The 16,726-nt window shown below is 31.4% G+C and overlaps 1 protein-coding gene across 1 annotated transcript; it reads right to left on the bottom strand.

Annotated features, from left to right (window-relative positions):
* Positions 1–14,608: 14,608 nt before the first annotated feature.
* On the bottom strand, positions 14,609–15,785 carry LOC127078626 (F-box only protein 8-like). Its single transcript, XM_051019067.1, has one exon. It carries the CDS (start codon positions 15,770–15,772, stop codon positions 14,609–14,611), a length of 1,164 nt encoding a protein of 387 aa, XP_050875024.1. The 5' UTR covers positions 15,773–15,785.
* Between the last annotated feature and the right edge of the window lie 941 nt (positions 15,786–16,726).

Here is a 16,726-nt window from a genome sequence, read left to right as displayed (position 1 = left end):
TGGTTCATTATCTCACTTTCCTTTGGTGTTACACTAATTTTTTTAAGCATTTTTTTTCAAAAACCAGTTCAGGAAATGGATTACCCCATTTTTGGAAATCGATTTCCAATTGGCAAAATTCAATTTTTAGTTCAGGAAATCGTTTCCCCCTTTCCAGGAAATCGATTTCCACTTGCCAGAATCATTTTTTTCTATCTCAGGAAATCGATTACCCCATTTTTGGAAATCGATTTCCATCACGAAATTTTGAAATTTTACTGAAACAGTGGATGGATTCAAACATGTCTTTTGGGCTAAACACTTTCCAAAGTTCATCCATTAACCATTGCATCTTTTCATTGAATCACACTCTTTCATAGAGGTGTCAAGGTGATATATATATTCATAATCAGAATTCAAAGTCACCTCTTCCATTGCAATTTGAAATCTCATTAACATTCATTTTCAAAAAAATGTTTTGAACTTTGAACTTTCTTTAAGAAATTTTCTGCATTAATCACATATAGCAGTCCAGAAAATTTATCTCATATTCATAAACACTTGAGCACTAATATATCATTATAAATTGCATGTTTGGAAGAGAAGAACAATCATAGTGATTGATACATTGTCATATACTTTCTTTAATCAATATTTTCCAGAATTGGTTGTAAACACCTTGTTGTCCGGGATTGTTGGAAGCAAGAGAGTTGAGTTTGGGAGGTTGTTCTCATATCAACTTGGTGAATCACAAGAGGTTGTTCTTGGTGATTGTGTTTGTCTTGTACAAGTCATAACAAATAGTAAAATCTCTTTCATGTTGAAAGGGGACTGGAGTAGTCTCGATCTGTGAGGGGAACCATGATATCTCTCTGTGTTCTTTATCTTTTCATCCTTTACCGTATTCTCACTTAGTAATCTCCGAAGAAAGATTATTAAAACAATACAAAATCGGGAAATTTTTTATATTACCTAATTCACCCCCCCTCTTAGGTGCACACTCAACTTACATCCAACTCATTATTGGTTGGAATTGAATTTCAAAACCAGTCTATCTCTCACTTTTCCGTTAGGCTGATGACACTTCCCCCTCATGAAATACAAATGTGACCATCTTATTAATAGCAAAGAAAAAAATAACTTCCGGCAGCTCACACCCTTCACACATCTCAATCACTAAAAACAATGTTGAACCAAACCTCTTTTTCCTCACTGATCTACTCTTTTTCACCTCTGAAAATCCTCATCAAAATCCAACAAGCCAACACTTATTCCATAACCACTCACGAGAAAAGCTTCTTTCAAACTCAAATAAACCACCGTGTGAAAAGCTTCAACCTCAGTCACCAACGAGTACAAACAGCCACCTTACCATCTCTTTAGTACTATCTCTGTTTACCATATTCAACATCGTTCCTCTCTAGCTTAGCAACTCGAGCAACTCGTATCACCACACAGACCCGCTGCATTACCTCTTCATCTCCGACGTACTCCTCCTACAACAATAACTCAACATCACACTTTTTTCATAACTCAGCCCTGCCTCAACGATAATTTTCGATTAAAATACTGCCATGTTGGAGATTGATATTCACAGTTGAGTAGGATGATGAACAGTATCCTTGTTAAAAGTTGAAATTCATTTCTCTTACTGGTGGTGTGAATGTTGCTAGTTTATTTTTTATATTTTTGTTATTTAATTAGTTAAATAATTTTGGTTACTTTGGACTTGATTTTATATTTGATTTAAGCTCATTCGAATGTTTCTATTTACAATCAATGTTGGCATTCATTTGTTTTTTCATGGTTGTGATAAGTCGCATTTTTCATTTCGATTATGATGATTGTGATAATTTTGTAATGGTGATGTGTAATTCTTAGATGCGTTTAAATCAGTTTTTTTTATCCGTGGATTCGACAATTGTATGTCGTTATGCCGCTGAAATTTCGTTTTGATTTTGATTGATTTCGCCGCATTATGACATTCACGTACGACACTTCGATTCCATTATTGTTATGTACAAACCGACTTTGAGCTCATTGTGGCTAATTTGCTTCAATCATTTTTTTAAATTGACTTTTTCACTTATTTTAATTGGATTAATTAGTTTATTAAAATTTGTTTAAATTAGTTAAATGAGATAATTAAATTTAATTACCTTGAGTATTTAATTTAATTAAATAATTTTGATAATTATTTTTTATTATATTAATTAAATTTTAATCAATTGATTTTGATAATTAAAAATTGATCGATTTATGTCAATTTTGATTTCATAATGACTTCAACTTCAAACTATTTTTCATAACTTAAAACATCCATTTTCATAAATCAATTTCGAACACTCAATCCAACATCAAGTTGTTCGTTAAAATCTTTTCTCAATAAAAACCGATTTAAAAATATTAGGGTGAAAGTAACTTTCTTCTCCTTTCCCGAATGTTCACATGATGACCGCACTTAGCCTACCGTGTGAGCATTTGTCGATCTCTTCAAAACACTCTTAAATAAATGAATTGAGTTTATTTCTCTCGTGGACGAAAAATATTGGGGTGGAAGTAAATTTCTTCTCCTTTCCCAAGTATTTGTGTGATGGCCTCAATACTTGTTGTTCGTTACAGAAACATGGATTTATTCGCCACACAAAAGTTTCATAATTAATCGATTGAAAATGATTATGGTGGAAGTAATTTTCTTCTCATTTCCCAGATATTCATGTGATAACCGCACTTAGCATACCGTTTGAATATTGGCCAATCACCTAAAAGAATAAAACACATCAAATCTTTTTTTCTTGTCACCGTGCAATCGAAACCTTTTCATAAATGAAAGATACTTCATCCATTCCGAGACGATTAAAACAAGCTTTGTTCCTACATGCACAAGATGTTATAACGCTTTCCGCTCGAATGTGACGAGAACAAATCTCTGAGAATCCAGATTATGTTATCCATTCTGATGCGATGTCAATGTTTATTTCTCTATGTTTTGGGTAGTAAGAAATGTTTCTGCTCGATTGCGACTAAGTATCTTTCGCTAAAATCGACCAAAAAACAAACATTTTTCTACCCCAAACTACGAATTTTGAGTTACTTATTGCACCTAAGGATACATAGGACCGACGCGATCTCGTCAATCACATAAATATAATTTTTTTTGCGGTTTCCTTTATTTTTATTCCTCTTAATCTTTTTGGCACTCGAAGAAAACAAATGACATAAGCTAACATTTAATCATAAACTAACTAAAAGGTTCTCGTTGAGTACAACGAACATGAGGGATGCTAATGCCTTCTTCCCCTTGCGTAGTCGACTCCCAAACCCAAATATGGTTGTAACGACCATGTTCTTTTCAAAGGGTTTTATCGACATTTTCCTATTCCTTCATCGGAATAAATAAAATTCGGTGGCGACTTTGTTCGAACACATTTTTCTGCGAGCGTGCAATGCGCTTCGCAAATGATCATATTTTTCGAGGTACGACAGATACCTTTTAATAAACAACCTCATTTCTTCATCATCCAAACACTCATTATCACTAGTTCCACTATCATTTTTCTATTTAGCATATGACATAGATATAAAAGCCACTAGAGCAATTGACTTATTGTCCATCTCATTTTCTTTGTTCTTCTCCTTGTTAAGCTTCTTCTCATGTTTCTCCAAGCACATGAGCTCTTGATCATGTTCTTCAAGCTTACCAAACAAAGTAATAGTGTCTAATGTCAAGAGGTTATTAGCTACCTTAATTACGGTAACCTTAGGTTGTCATTGACTATTAAGACATCTTAAAATTTTGGTAGTAGCAAGTTAATTGGAAACTGCCTTACCAAGTGCATTCAAACGATTTGCAAGATGAGTGAATCTCTTTTGCATATCGACAATGGTTTCACCATGCTTCATATGAAAGAGTTTAAACTCTTGGTTAAAAGTATTTATTCTAGCTTGTTTGACTTCATTTGTGCCCTCATGTGCAACTTGCAACAAGTCCCACATAGCTTTAGTGATTGTGCAATGAGAAACACAATAATATTCATCAACTCCTAAAGCGGATACTAGAATATTCCTTGCTTTCCAATCGCATGACCACTTTTTCTCATCATTTGTGTTCCATTGTGCTTCCGGATTAGGTACAACAACACCATCCACATTGGTCATAGTAATTTCAAATGGACCATTTCAAATGATGTTGCATATATTTCTATCAATAGAGTTGATATAAATCCTTCCCATCACATCTCGAAAAATACGATCTCGCGAAGCACATTACACGCTCGCGGATGGAATAATTGAGTCACCACCATTATTTATTTATTTCTAAGGAAAGGAGAAATGATGATAAAACCCTAAGGGAAAGAAAAAGGGATAAGATGGTCATCACAACCAAATATGTGTTCGGGAGTCGGTTATGCGAGGGGAATGTATTAACATCCTTCAAATCCGTTGTACTCAATGGGAACCTCCTATAGTTCTAAGGGTTAAAGGTGTGTTAAGGGTATGTTTGCAAGCTATTAAAGAGTTATTTTCACAAAAATATATTTACAAAAGAAAAGGGAAAAAATGTTTTTAATTAGTGTGCTCGTCAATGTTTCAAAACCTTATGCCTACGTATTCTCATAGTGCAGTGAGAAAATCAGAGTATCATAGTTCAGTAGAAAATACTTGCGTGTTGGTTGATTTTAGTTTCACGCGTGGTGGCAGAAAAATATTGTTCGAAAAAGATTTCCATGCACGGGGGCATAAAAGATTAACTTTGGTGTGTTTGAGATCGATTTTAAAGTGGATGATGATCATTCGACTAACTAAGTGATACGACTTGTATTCAAACACTCGTAGACCAATAAGGAGATACATCCGAGAAGTCTTTTTATCCGATATTTTTTATTTTAAAAAAAAAGTTATTATTATATTTTAGCCTAAATGAAAGAGTAATGTTTTTTTTTTGTATTTTTATGTTTTTTTTTTTGTATTTTTTTAACATTTTAATATTTATCAATTAATTAATCAACTTTATATAATAATAAATTAGTTAATTAACTAACTTTATTAAATAAAAATAAAAAGTAATAATGATAATAAATAAATTAAATTAATAATGAATTAAAAATCTATCATAAACAAATGAATATACCAAAATTAATTTGTTAAAAAAAATTGTATAAATAAAAGAGCTATTAGACTTTTGAGACCATAGAAACTAACTATCACCAAATAAATGAATAAAAAAATAAAATAATAATCAAATAATTCTATCATATTAAGATATTCATACTAACTAACTATCATACAATAAATGGATAATAAAATAGGATAATAATGGTAATAATTCTAATAATAATAACAATAACAATCAAAATAATAAATAAGATAAAAAGAAAATAAGATATATTAGTTTTTAACATTCACATTCCAATATCCTTGCCCTTTTCTACATATACATGAAACATAAAACATATACATGAAACATAAAACAACTCGTGGAAATCAAATCGTAAAAAAAGAAAAAAAAAAGAGAAGAAAGTGATATTTGCTTGATATATGAGACGCTTTTGAAAAATTGTGTAAGAATTTGTGTTATTTAATGGAAAAAACAAAAACAAAAATAAAAAAAAAGGTTTTATTGAGATGAAAAAAATGTGTGCGCAAGAATGTGTATATGGGTGTTAGAATTGGATATTTTATGTAAATAGTGAATTAAAATATTTGGGTGAGAAATTGTGAGAAAGTTGTCTGCTATTTATATTAGAAACTAGGTTTAAAAGTAAAGAAAAAAAATAAATGTCGATCAATGACATTTAAAAGTCCAAATTAAAAAAAACAATTTTGATTATGATATTTAATCAATTAATCCATATTTTCCTAATTTCTCTTACTTGCTCCTCAAATTGTGAAAAAATGCTAAAAATAAAACAACTCAAATTAAGATTTTTTTTACTCTTTATAGATTAAAAGTGCATAAAATGAAAAAATTGTAGTTATTATAAAATTCTTAATAAAAAACAAAAATTAATATTAAAAATAAAAATTAAACTCTCTTTTGACTTTTTCAATAAAAATAACCAAATAAAAAGAAAACTGCAAAAAGGAGGTACAATAAGATTCAAACCCGTGATCCTATGCACTTGTAACTCTATGAACACTCTATTTACTATCAAATGAGCTAATTCATATATCCAAAACAAAAATACGACAACAACCAATATGATAATAAAATTTCGGGCAAAATTATGGTATGACACTTCCAATAACCATAGTTTTCACCATTGAAAACAGACGCACTATTATACGCCCCTTTAGGTTCAGAAGGTATAATCTAATAAGCGGTTTTGAAGAACAAGATAAGCTGGTTCTCGTGATACCACTTGTTAGACGAAGACAACAATTTAAAGGGGAAGGGGGTTGAATAGATCGCAAATAAAATTTTCTTCTATTAAGATTCCGTTTTAAAAATTATTTTCTATGGCAAGCGAAAATAATTATGTATCGATACTCGTCTAACCCGAAACGTTATCGGAAGAATCAGATATGTGTATTAAACAATAACAAATCGTATTACAATGATGAGAAAAATAAATCAATATGTTTTTCAAAATAATAATTGAACAATGTCACACTCTGATAGTCAATTTCCAATGAAATGGGAAACAAAAATTGACTAAGACAATTCATCAAAAACTTAGTGTACAATAAACACCAAGCATATTTTCCTTTGTGTTGATGATATGAAAAACTAATGGTAATTGTTTAGATTAAAATTATCTTATAAAACAGTTTGAAATATTTAAACACAAACAAAATTATCAGTATAGGAAATTGCAAACTAAATGGATTATCAAATTGTAAAGAGAGAGATAGAAAGGGAGAGAGGGAATTCAGGCATTTGTTTAAGCATTTCCCAAATTGTCCTCACTATGTGTACGTCTGACCCTAATTTCAAATAGAATTGAGATATTGAATTAACCTTTGCAAATATTGTATATAAGAGAGAAATAGCAATCTAGACCCCCAAACCCTAAGTTTAATGTTGATTATATCTTCTTCTCTTCCTTGATCTTAAGCAAGATCAAGTGACCCAAGATTTCCAATTGATCCTCTGGTTACCGCTACTCCTTTGACAAAAGCTCTTTTCTTCAAAACTTTCACTCGGCTGAATTCAAATTTAAAAATCTTATCCCAAGTATTTCAATTAATCCTCCGATTACCGCTACTCCTTTGACAGAAACTCCTTTCTTCAAAACTTTCACTAAGTTGAATCTAAGTTGAAAATACTTGTGCAAACCCCCTTCAAATCACCCTTGATCTTGGAGGGGAATGTAAGACCCCAATTTTGACCCTAAGATCCATCATGGCATCATAACATTGCATTTGCATAGCCTCAAGGATCATAAGCATCTTGGTTCCCTTTGCCCTTTGGGTGGGATCTCTCTTGTGATTGGTTTGAGATCACCAAGCATTGCTTGAATTGTATATTATTGCTTTTCTCATTTTTTATTTACTAACCAAAAGCATAAAAATATGTCACTAACATCTTTTGTTTGTAGCTTGAGCAGTCGCAAGATCCAAAGCTTCTAGGAGATCCTATGTGCAATGATATGGTCAAGAGAAGATGAAAGCAAGCATGGTAATGGTTCCCAAAGCTCTCATCCATAAAATATGTCTCCCAAGTATCTCAATTCATCATTTTGATCAAAGCAAATCAAGAGGTTTGAGGCTTGTTTCCCAAGGAAACCCTAATTCATCTGCTCTTCAACTATGCCTTGCTCATGAAGCAACCTCAGTCCATGGTCAAATACAATCAAGGGGAGTTCTTTAATTCATCATATCATGAATATTTGAACTTATTTGAGTGTCCTCAATCATCAATCCATCAAGATATGAGTTGTAGACTTGAGAAGTTGATCAGTCAATTCATCTGACTATTTTGAAATATACTGAGACTTAACTTTTTATGTGTTGGTCAAATAGAGATGACCCTAAGAGAAAAAATGTTCTTAAGAACAATATTAACAACTTTCATGTTAATCAAAGTTTGATTTGAAGCTTGGAAGGTCATCATCCATTCCAAGACATTATAGGTCATTTTGACTGAAACCCTAATTTTAGGTCAACTTCCCAAGAACATAACTCATTCATTTTTCATGATTTTGAGGTGATACCTAATGCATTGGAAAGCTTATTGTGTATACTTCAAATGTTATGTTGAGAAAAATTTCAAAATCTCAAAAGAAATACATGTGATAATGCAAAACATTATAGGTCACTTTGGACCAAATGCATTGAAATGTGAAAAATTCCAACTTCAAGTGTCCATAACTTCTTCATCAAAAATCCAAATGATGCAAAATGTAAGTCCAAATTGATTTTCTTGAAAAGATCTACAACTTACATGTTGAAGATTTTATCATTTGGAGCTTGCATCATTGAAACAGAGGGGCTTGAACATTAGCCAAATTTGGAAACTTCACATATGCATGTTTTGCACCCTACACTTCAAGCTCAAATTTCATTATTTTCCAAGGCCCAATTGGAGTTTTGATCAACATAGCATTTGTTCCTTATGCAATAAGCTTTCCAACCATTACTCATAAGGTTGCATTTGGAGTTTGGAAGCATCATTTTCGAAGACATGAAGAATTAGGTGCATTTTTGAAAATTCATTTCAAACACATTGCATGAGCTATTAACATTCAATCTGCGCGTCCATTTATCATTTTATGATGTTTAACAATCAATTCCAATCAGAATTGGGCCCTCCATGCGCCTGTACAGGCCCATGCACGGAGACCCTCTTCATCCATGCACATGCTTTGTTCATGTTTCTACCTTGCCAATTGCTATATATAAGAGTGCTTGGCTTCACAATTTTTCAACCTGAAGGCACCTGTTATGCTGCATGAATCCCTCCATAGCCATACTCAAAGGAACTTTCTCTTTTTCTTCAAATTTTCGGATCTAAATTTCAGCTACACTGGTTGATTTCTAGATCTATAGTTCCTTGACCTTGCTTCATCTCCATCGCTAGATCTTACTGCAAGCATTAGTTGAGGAGAATTGTGCTCTCAAGATCCACATTTCAGAGGTGGATATCAGAACTTATTTTCTTTGAAACTCTTTATTCATAGGTTGTTTCTTGTGTTTCTTTGCTTGGCTGAAGTCCTCTCATCAGAGGCAACTTGACTGTGCTTTTAATTTTGCAAATCCATTAAGTTTCAGTTGAACACCATATTTTTCAACCTCTGATTTCTCTTACCATGGAGATCTAGAGTGAAAATAGATGGTACAGGGGTGATGTACATCACCCTAGCTTTCCAATGATATGAGGATCGCTTCATTTGGTTAAGTTTTGTTTGTCTGCAACTCTCACCGGAAAATGCAAGCTCGCCGGAGAAGACGGTGGTGTACACCACCGTCTCTTTGCCAGATCAAATGTGAGCCATTGGATGCATTTTCCATATCTAATCGTGGCCATCAATTGTTATGACTTTATTTAATGTTGGATGTTTCTCATTGACTTGGACTCATGGTGAGCGCGCACATGTGGACCATTAGATGTGCCAGGTCAATTAATGAGATTCTATCCAACGCGCATGGTTTTTTCTATTTTCTGAATTAATTCATTTTATTTTGTTTATTTCATTTTAATTCAAAAATTCATATCTCTTTCATTATTGGTCCAAAAATTATGGGACCAATTGCATTATTTCTCTTTTAATTTCTAGTTTCTAAAAATGATTTTTAATATTTTTTATTTTATCATTTGCTATTTTTTAGTAATTTTTTCTTTTCTGGTTATTTTTAATTCATTTTAAATAGTTTTTGATATTCAAAAAAATAAAAAAATATTTTCTCATCCTCTTTGAATGATGATAAATCTATGAGAAATATTCTCATCAATTTATTAATTAATTTGAGATTTATTTGAGATTTTAGTTCAATTAGGTTATTTTTATGCATTTTTAATTGATTTAAAATAGTTTCTGACTTTTAAAAATGCTGATATTTTTTGTCAAACTTTGTTTAACCTTGTTGAACTTGGGATAATTCACTTGGATTTTTCAAAGTTGATTTGAAGTGAGTTTGAAGTTTAACCCTTCTTTAATATTTTAATTCAAGTTTTATTTTAAATATTAAAAATGCCAAAAATATTTTGTTTATTTCTTGACTTCCAATCTTCATCTTACTTCTGTTTTCTATTGTTTGACCTTGATCTTCCCTATCTTTGGTCAACATTTGTTGATTGGTACATTCCATTTCATTTAATGCACTTTAATTCTTCATTTCCATTCTTCATCTTCTTCTTCTCCTTCTTTTCTTTTTTTTATCAATGAGTTAACGGTTGATGGTTAGCATTGATTAGGGAGGTTTAATCTTCCTTGATTCAAATCTAATTCATCTTGATCCAATGATCAAGTGAATGGCTTTGCATTAAGGATAGATTGCTTTCTAAATCATGCAAAGAACTTAAACCAATACAAGATCATTTCTCATCTTCTTTTTTTGGCATGGCAAGTTGTTGGAGTTTGATTCACTAATCAAGACCTCTAACTTGTGTTGTTGCCTACATTATTATTGACCGGCCACAGATAGTTGTGACTTCTACATAAGTCCAATTACGATTGCTTAACATAGCGCTAAATTTTCCTTATGGCACACTAACTACTAACACTAACCATTAACCATTAACATTTACTTCTTGCTCTTTACATTTATGTAATTACTATTCTTGTACATATTATTCATTTGCTTTTTTCCTTTACTCATTTGAGCACATGTTTATGTTAATGCAATTTGCCTTTTGCTCACTTGAGCACATAATTGTGTATATATTATTGCGCTTGTGCTTTTGTTTTGATTGTTGTGGACCAAATGCAAAGAAATGGACAAATGGACTTAGTTTCTAGGACCTTCCCTATGCAAATTTGGAGTCAAAGAGCAACTAGGCATTGGGCCTTTAGAATGCTATAAATGTTGAAGATGGACTAAGAGGACCAAATCTCTAACCTCACTCTTGTCCATTCTTTATTTACTTCATGGAACTTTTGATGTGTGTGATTTTGTGCTAGGGAATTCCATGAGAGCTCAAATTGAAGAACCATTTCCATGTTCATCCAAAGTGAAAGATACAAGATACATTGAGGATCTTCTAAGAGCTTGTTTGATTATGTTGATTTGCTTGAGCTTACTATTATCTTGCTTGCATATTCCAAAGGATGGGTGTTACTTGGATCATCAATATGATCTCAAGAGAGGAACTCCATTTGTGGTCTTGTTTCTTATCCCTTATCTCTTGTATGATTAGGACCTTAGCCATTCTTCTTCTTCCCCCCACTCTAACCCAAGCCAAAACTTTTTGTGCAAACATTTAACACTTCTTTTCAAATATTAGAAACCTAAGCCTTATGCTTTTGATTTTCAAACTTTCTTTTCATAACACTTATTTTGAATTGAACTTCTAAGTCAACTTTGACCATATTTTGTACATACTTTTCATTGGTAAATAACACTCATTCAAATAATTTTGTGGTTTCAATGGCCACTTCCTTAATCAATTTTTTTCATAAACATTAGCTATTAGGTTTCAGTTATCCTTGAGGTTGATATAATACTCACCTATATCCTTAGTGAGTGACTATAAGACTTCCATGCTTATTATAGGGTTAACCCCTCACTAGCATGTTGAAGCTATCCTCACATGGTGGATTTGTGGTTTTAGATTGAGTTTTCTCCCTTGGATAACAAAAGACCTTAAGGCTTTTGGACCAATCAATTCACCAACTCATTTTAAGATTTCTACCCCGAACTACGAGGTTTTGATCCTAGTCTTTTTCAAGATGGTACGTAGGCAATGGGTTTATCCATCCAAACACAAAAATGTAAATAACTTGTATATTCTCTTCTCATCTCTTCAATCATGTTTGCACAAACAAATTTTCACAAACCAACCTTACAACAAATATGAAAAGGGCTCCCTAGGAGTACCTAGGATGTTTTGGGTGCTTAAAACCTTCCCATTGCATAACCAACCCCCTTACCCCGATCTCTGACATTTTTACTAGTTTTTGATTTGATAAAACTTTTAGGTTTTTGTTCGCTTTCTAACCATTCCTTTGGATAAATAGAAGTGCGGTGGCGACTCGACTTGTATGGTTTACTTTTGATTTAGTCAATAAATCTAAAGGTAACGAATACCCCGCTACAGGGAAATATAACTAGTTTTATCAATGAAATCCCCAAAGAATACTTAAACCAATTTGATTACATGAATCATAAATTGGACCTTATCATTCTTATTTCTAGATGGCACCCAACAAAAATGATTATGTGTAATTGTTGTGTGTATGCATAGAAAAATGTTGAAGATGATGAGAAAATTCTTTGTATATTCTTTGAATATATATATATATATATATATATATATATATATATATATATATATATATATATATATATATATATATATATATATATATATATATGTAAGAAAGAAATGACAGAAAAAGAAAAATTACAAGTTTGGAAAAATTAAAACAGTATGTATTAACTTCAAGCATGTGGGAATCGACCCATATAAGTATTTCAGCTTCTATGTTCCGACCTATGTTGCCTAGGAATCGACTCCAAGAGGGCAGAGTTACTTGGCTTGCAAAAGTTTAAGTAGGAGTCGACCCACCCGTGCTATGTATCTATCCACCCGTGATATGTGTTGACCTAAGAGCCTTGTGTGTTGACACATAGAAGACAACAACTTTCATTTTAAAATGCCTTAAGTGTGTGTCGATCCATAACATTGATGCGTCGACTTATAACCTAGTTTTTTTTAAATATAAAACTATAATTTTGACTTGTAAAAATATTTCCAACCTGTTTTTAAATGTCATATGATGAAAATGCACATCTAGACATAGAGAGAAAGATCCAATGTACTCAAATACTAAATTTTTTGGTTTTGACATCATTCAAAATATTTCTAAAAGGGATAGTGCACTCACATACTCCCCCTTTTTGATGATGACAAAACGTACAATGTATTTGTTCTCTTGATCATAGCTCCCCCAAAATATGTGCATTTTAGAATTTGTGTCTAGCATGAACTTCTCTCAATTTGACAATATCAAAAAGAGATAAAGTCACAAAACGTGAGAAACATCATGAAAAATTTACAACAACATATAAAACCCTCCTCCAATTCAGCTACTCAACTCGAATTCGAAGATTTACGTCCTCTTTTATTTCACAATCATTGATTTTTGCATATATTAATATAACATATATTATGTATTTTAGTTTCTATGTTATTATAAATAATATAATTTTATTTTTTAGATTTTTACTATCATGTTTTATTTTGAAATAAACAATTGAATTGGTTATCCAGCGATATATTTTATTGAAAAACTCTTATTTTTAATTGTACTCATAACTTGATTTATTTAAAAAGTTATATCCAGCACCCGTATCGAGTAGGGGTGTTTAAATTCAAATCGGTCTAAATAAAAACCGTAAATCGATAAAACAAGTCGCAAAAAAATTAAATATTATTGGATGGCATTTTGTAAAAATTGTTCGATTAGATTGAATTTCGGATTGACTTTTCAAAACCCATTCGAAACCGAACTGAATTGCGTGTATATATTTTTATTCTTATTATTTTTAATATGATACATTGTTATAATTTATTATTTGATGATACTTATTCTTTTAATTATATTTATTAATTTATTTTAATTAATTTATTTTTATTATTTTATTTATTTCATGTTCTATATTATATCAAATCTATTATTTATTATTATTTTAGAATCTTAAAAATAAATAAATTATATTTTGAATATTCAAAAACTGATCCAAATTAAACCGCATGATAAATTGATCCAAACCGAACCGCAAACACCTCTACTATCGGATACCATACCACCTATGCATCATAGCTAGGGGAGAATCATGCATTTTTGTTAAAATTCTCTAAATATTATTTCCAATTTTATAATGAAAAATCCAATATAAATACTATAACAAATGAAAATCAATGAATGTGACTTAGCTGCACAAGTTTAACTTTGGGATAGGCACATTTTTTGAAAGAGATGAACCATTACTAAGAGTTTGAGGAAAACAACACATAAATTTATGGCAAAAAACTGAGGACTTCATTAAAATAATAAATGTAAGCAAATAAAAAAAGCTTAAAACTAATTTGTGCTTCACTTGTTTTGAGTCTTCATTGACATTTGCCATTATGAGGGTATGAAGTTGGCAAGAAGAACGTGGCAGTACCTCTAAAATAATGAGACTCGCCATTATTCTTTAACTTCTAAAAGTAAAAGTTGAATGCAAGGTTTGGTTCTGCTGAATTTCACTACAGTACCTCCTTTCCTTTCCCACAAGCCCAAACCAAGGTTGCCTGCAACTAAAAGTCAGTGGTTTGTTCATCTATAACGCACCATACCTCGATTTCGGCATTTGCTGCATGTAACATACTCTTGAATATGAACATCATGCATACACAGTAGAGGGAGGAAAATTAAGCAGCAGCTAAGAAATTACTAGATGTGTAAAAAATGAAACAGTTTTAGATATTTGAAGTAGAATGCAATGAAATTCAAACAAAGATTATCAAACTTCACGAATATCAGCTATTTAATCTGAAAGAAAATTTACTATAAATTCCACCATTTGGAAAGTTTTTTTTATAGAATAATATCTTGCCATGAGATTTGACTGTAACACCAATCTCATCAATAGTCCCAGAACTTATGTCAAACCAAGCTAGTTCGTTGTCTTTCTTTTGGATCAATATATTTCCTTTCTTCCATATTCCAATTGGCAACTGAAGGCAAGATAAAGGCCCAACAATAAAGAGCTTACTCCATGATTCTTTTACACCGAGTTCACCCAAAATTGAAATATGAAATGTATTTGTCTCTTCATAATTTACTATAAAAGCAATAGATCCATTCAATATCGTCAATATTCTCCTTCTAGTCGAAGTAAAATCAAAAATATCATCTGTGTTAGAGGGCACGGGAGTTGTAATGAAAGATTCTTTGCTGAAGTCAAATGACACCAAATGTATATTTGTATTCGTTTTTTCCCACCAATGAGACACTCCATCGAAATACACTTCATCACCACATATATCCGAGTGAGGATAATCGTCATCAATTTTCCTCCAAGATGATTTATTGTTTAGGCTTTTTATCTCCCAAAAGGAAGAATTCCCGAGGACAGTTTTAGAAGAACAATGAGTGCGCCTAATCATCTTATAGTCATCTTTAAGATGATCATAACCGACTTGAAATTTATCAAACCAAATCTTTGAAAAACCATTAGATTCAATGATCCTAAATTCCGTGGTAGTAGGTTTCCACAACATAAATTTTCGATTACCAACATTGTTATAATATCGGAGATAAAGAATGCCATTAAAACTAACTCGACCCAAAATGTCAAAAGAATAGTTGTTTCTTGGATTTCTCATAGAAAGCTTCGGCCAATCTAATTTAACTATATTCTCAAATCTGTCACCAGAAAGAGAGTACAATGCACCTTCGTCTTTGAGATGTAGGAGAAGAGATATATCATCGTAAAAAGAATGATCCTTGGATATGAAATAGTTGCGATACATATTCATGAAATTAGGGTTATCAAATAAGAGTGACCATGGTTTGCATACGCATTCAAATCGCTTCAAAGATTTGAGAGAGAGTTTAGAGAGAATAGAGAAGACAATATCATGGGGTATATGGTTGCTAACCTGATCATTTGAAGCAGACAACAATGGATACATCTCCATCCACAAGTTAGGGTTGACAGCGCTGCACACTGCAATGAAGGTTTCTATGTTATACACACATATATATATATATATATATATATATATATATATATATATATATATATATATATATATATATATATATATATATATATATATATATATATATATATATATATAGTTTATGGTTGGTTATGCATTATAAAAGAAATTTAACCGCATAGAGTTATTTATTATAAAAATTAATTAATTTTTAAAATAATTTTTGTGTTTTTTTTATATATATTAAAAAAAAATATTCTGCTTTAAATTTTATCGGCTAAACTAAATCTAAATTGCACCTAAATAATTTTTAATACTTTTTATTTTGTTAAGTAAAGAATTTGTTTCTCATTTATTCCAACCATTTTAAATTCAAGTGTACTTTTTTAAAATATGATTAATTAATCAATATGATAATTATAATAACATCTAATAGGTTATATTTAGATAATAAGAATAATAACCAACTATTTTAAAAAATACTATAATAAGCAAAAGAGAACTTCAATGGAAAGAAAGAGAGAAGAATGATAAGGGACCAAACCAAAATCCTTAAGAAGAAGAAAAATATTTAAGTCTAGGAACACTTAGTTTGTCTAACAAGAAATCATTAGGAATGTCAACACGAATGTCATTAAATGTTTGACGAGTTTTCATCGATTTGCATCTCTTCTTCGTAATTTTTCTTCGTTTTTTGCGACTCTTGTTCCCAAGGTTAAGAACTCAGCTTCTTTAAGTGACTTTAGACCTATCTCTATGGTAGACTCCCTTTATAAGTTTATTGCTAAAGTTCTGGCTCAGAGGTTGGGAGAAGTTACAAACAAGTTGATTAGTCATAACCAATTAGTTTTCCTTCAAATGAGAGTGTTGGTTGATGGTGTTGCATTTGTTAATGAGGTGATTGACATGGCTAAGAGATCCAAGAAGGAG

The sequence above is a fragment of the Lathyrus oleraceus genome, chromosome 5, assembly GCF_024323335.1.
Source record: "Lathyrus oleraceus cultivar Zhongwan6 chromosome 5, CAAS_Psat_ZW6_1.0, whole genome shotgun sequence".
Taxonomy (NCBI): domain Eukaryota; kingdom Viridiplantae; phylum Streptophyta; class Magnoliopsida; order Fabales; family Fabaceae; genus Lathyrus; species Lathyrus oleraceus.
Note: the sequence above shows the minus strand (reverse complement) of the source record. Positions and strands in the feature narration are given on the sequence as shown.

Excerpts from the sequence above, each read along its gene's own strand:
- LOC127078626 (XM_051019067.1), bottom strand. The coding sequence starts at position 15,772 with ATGGAGATGTATCCATTGTTGTCTGCTTCAAATGATCAGGTTAGCAAC.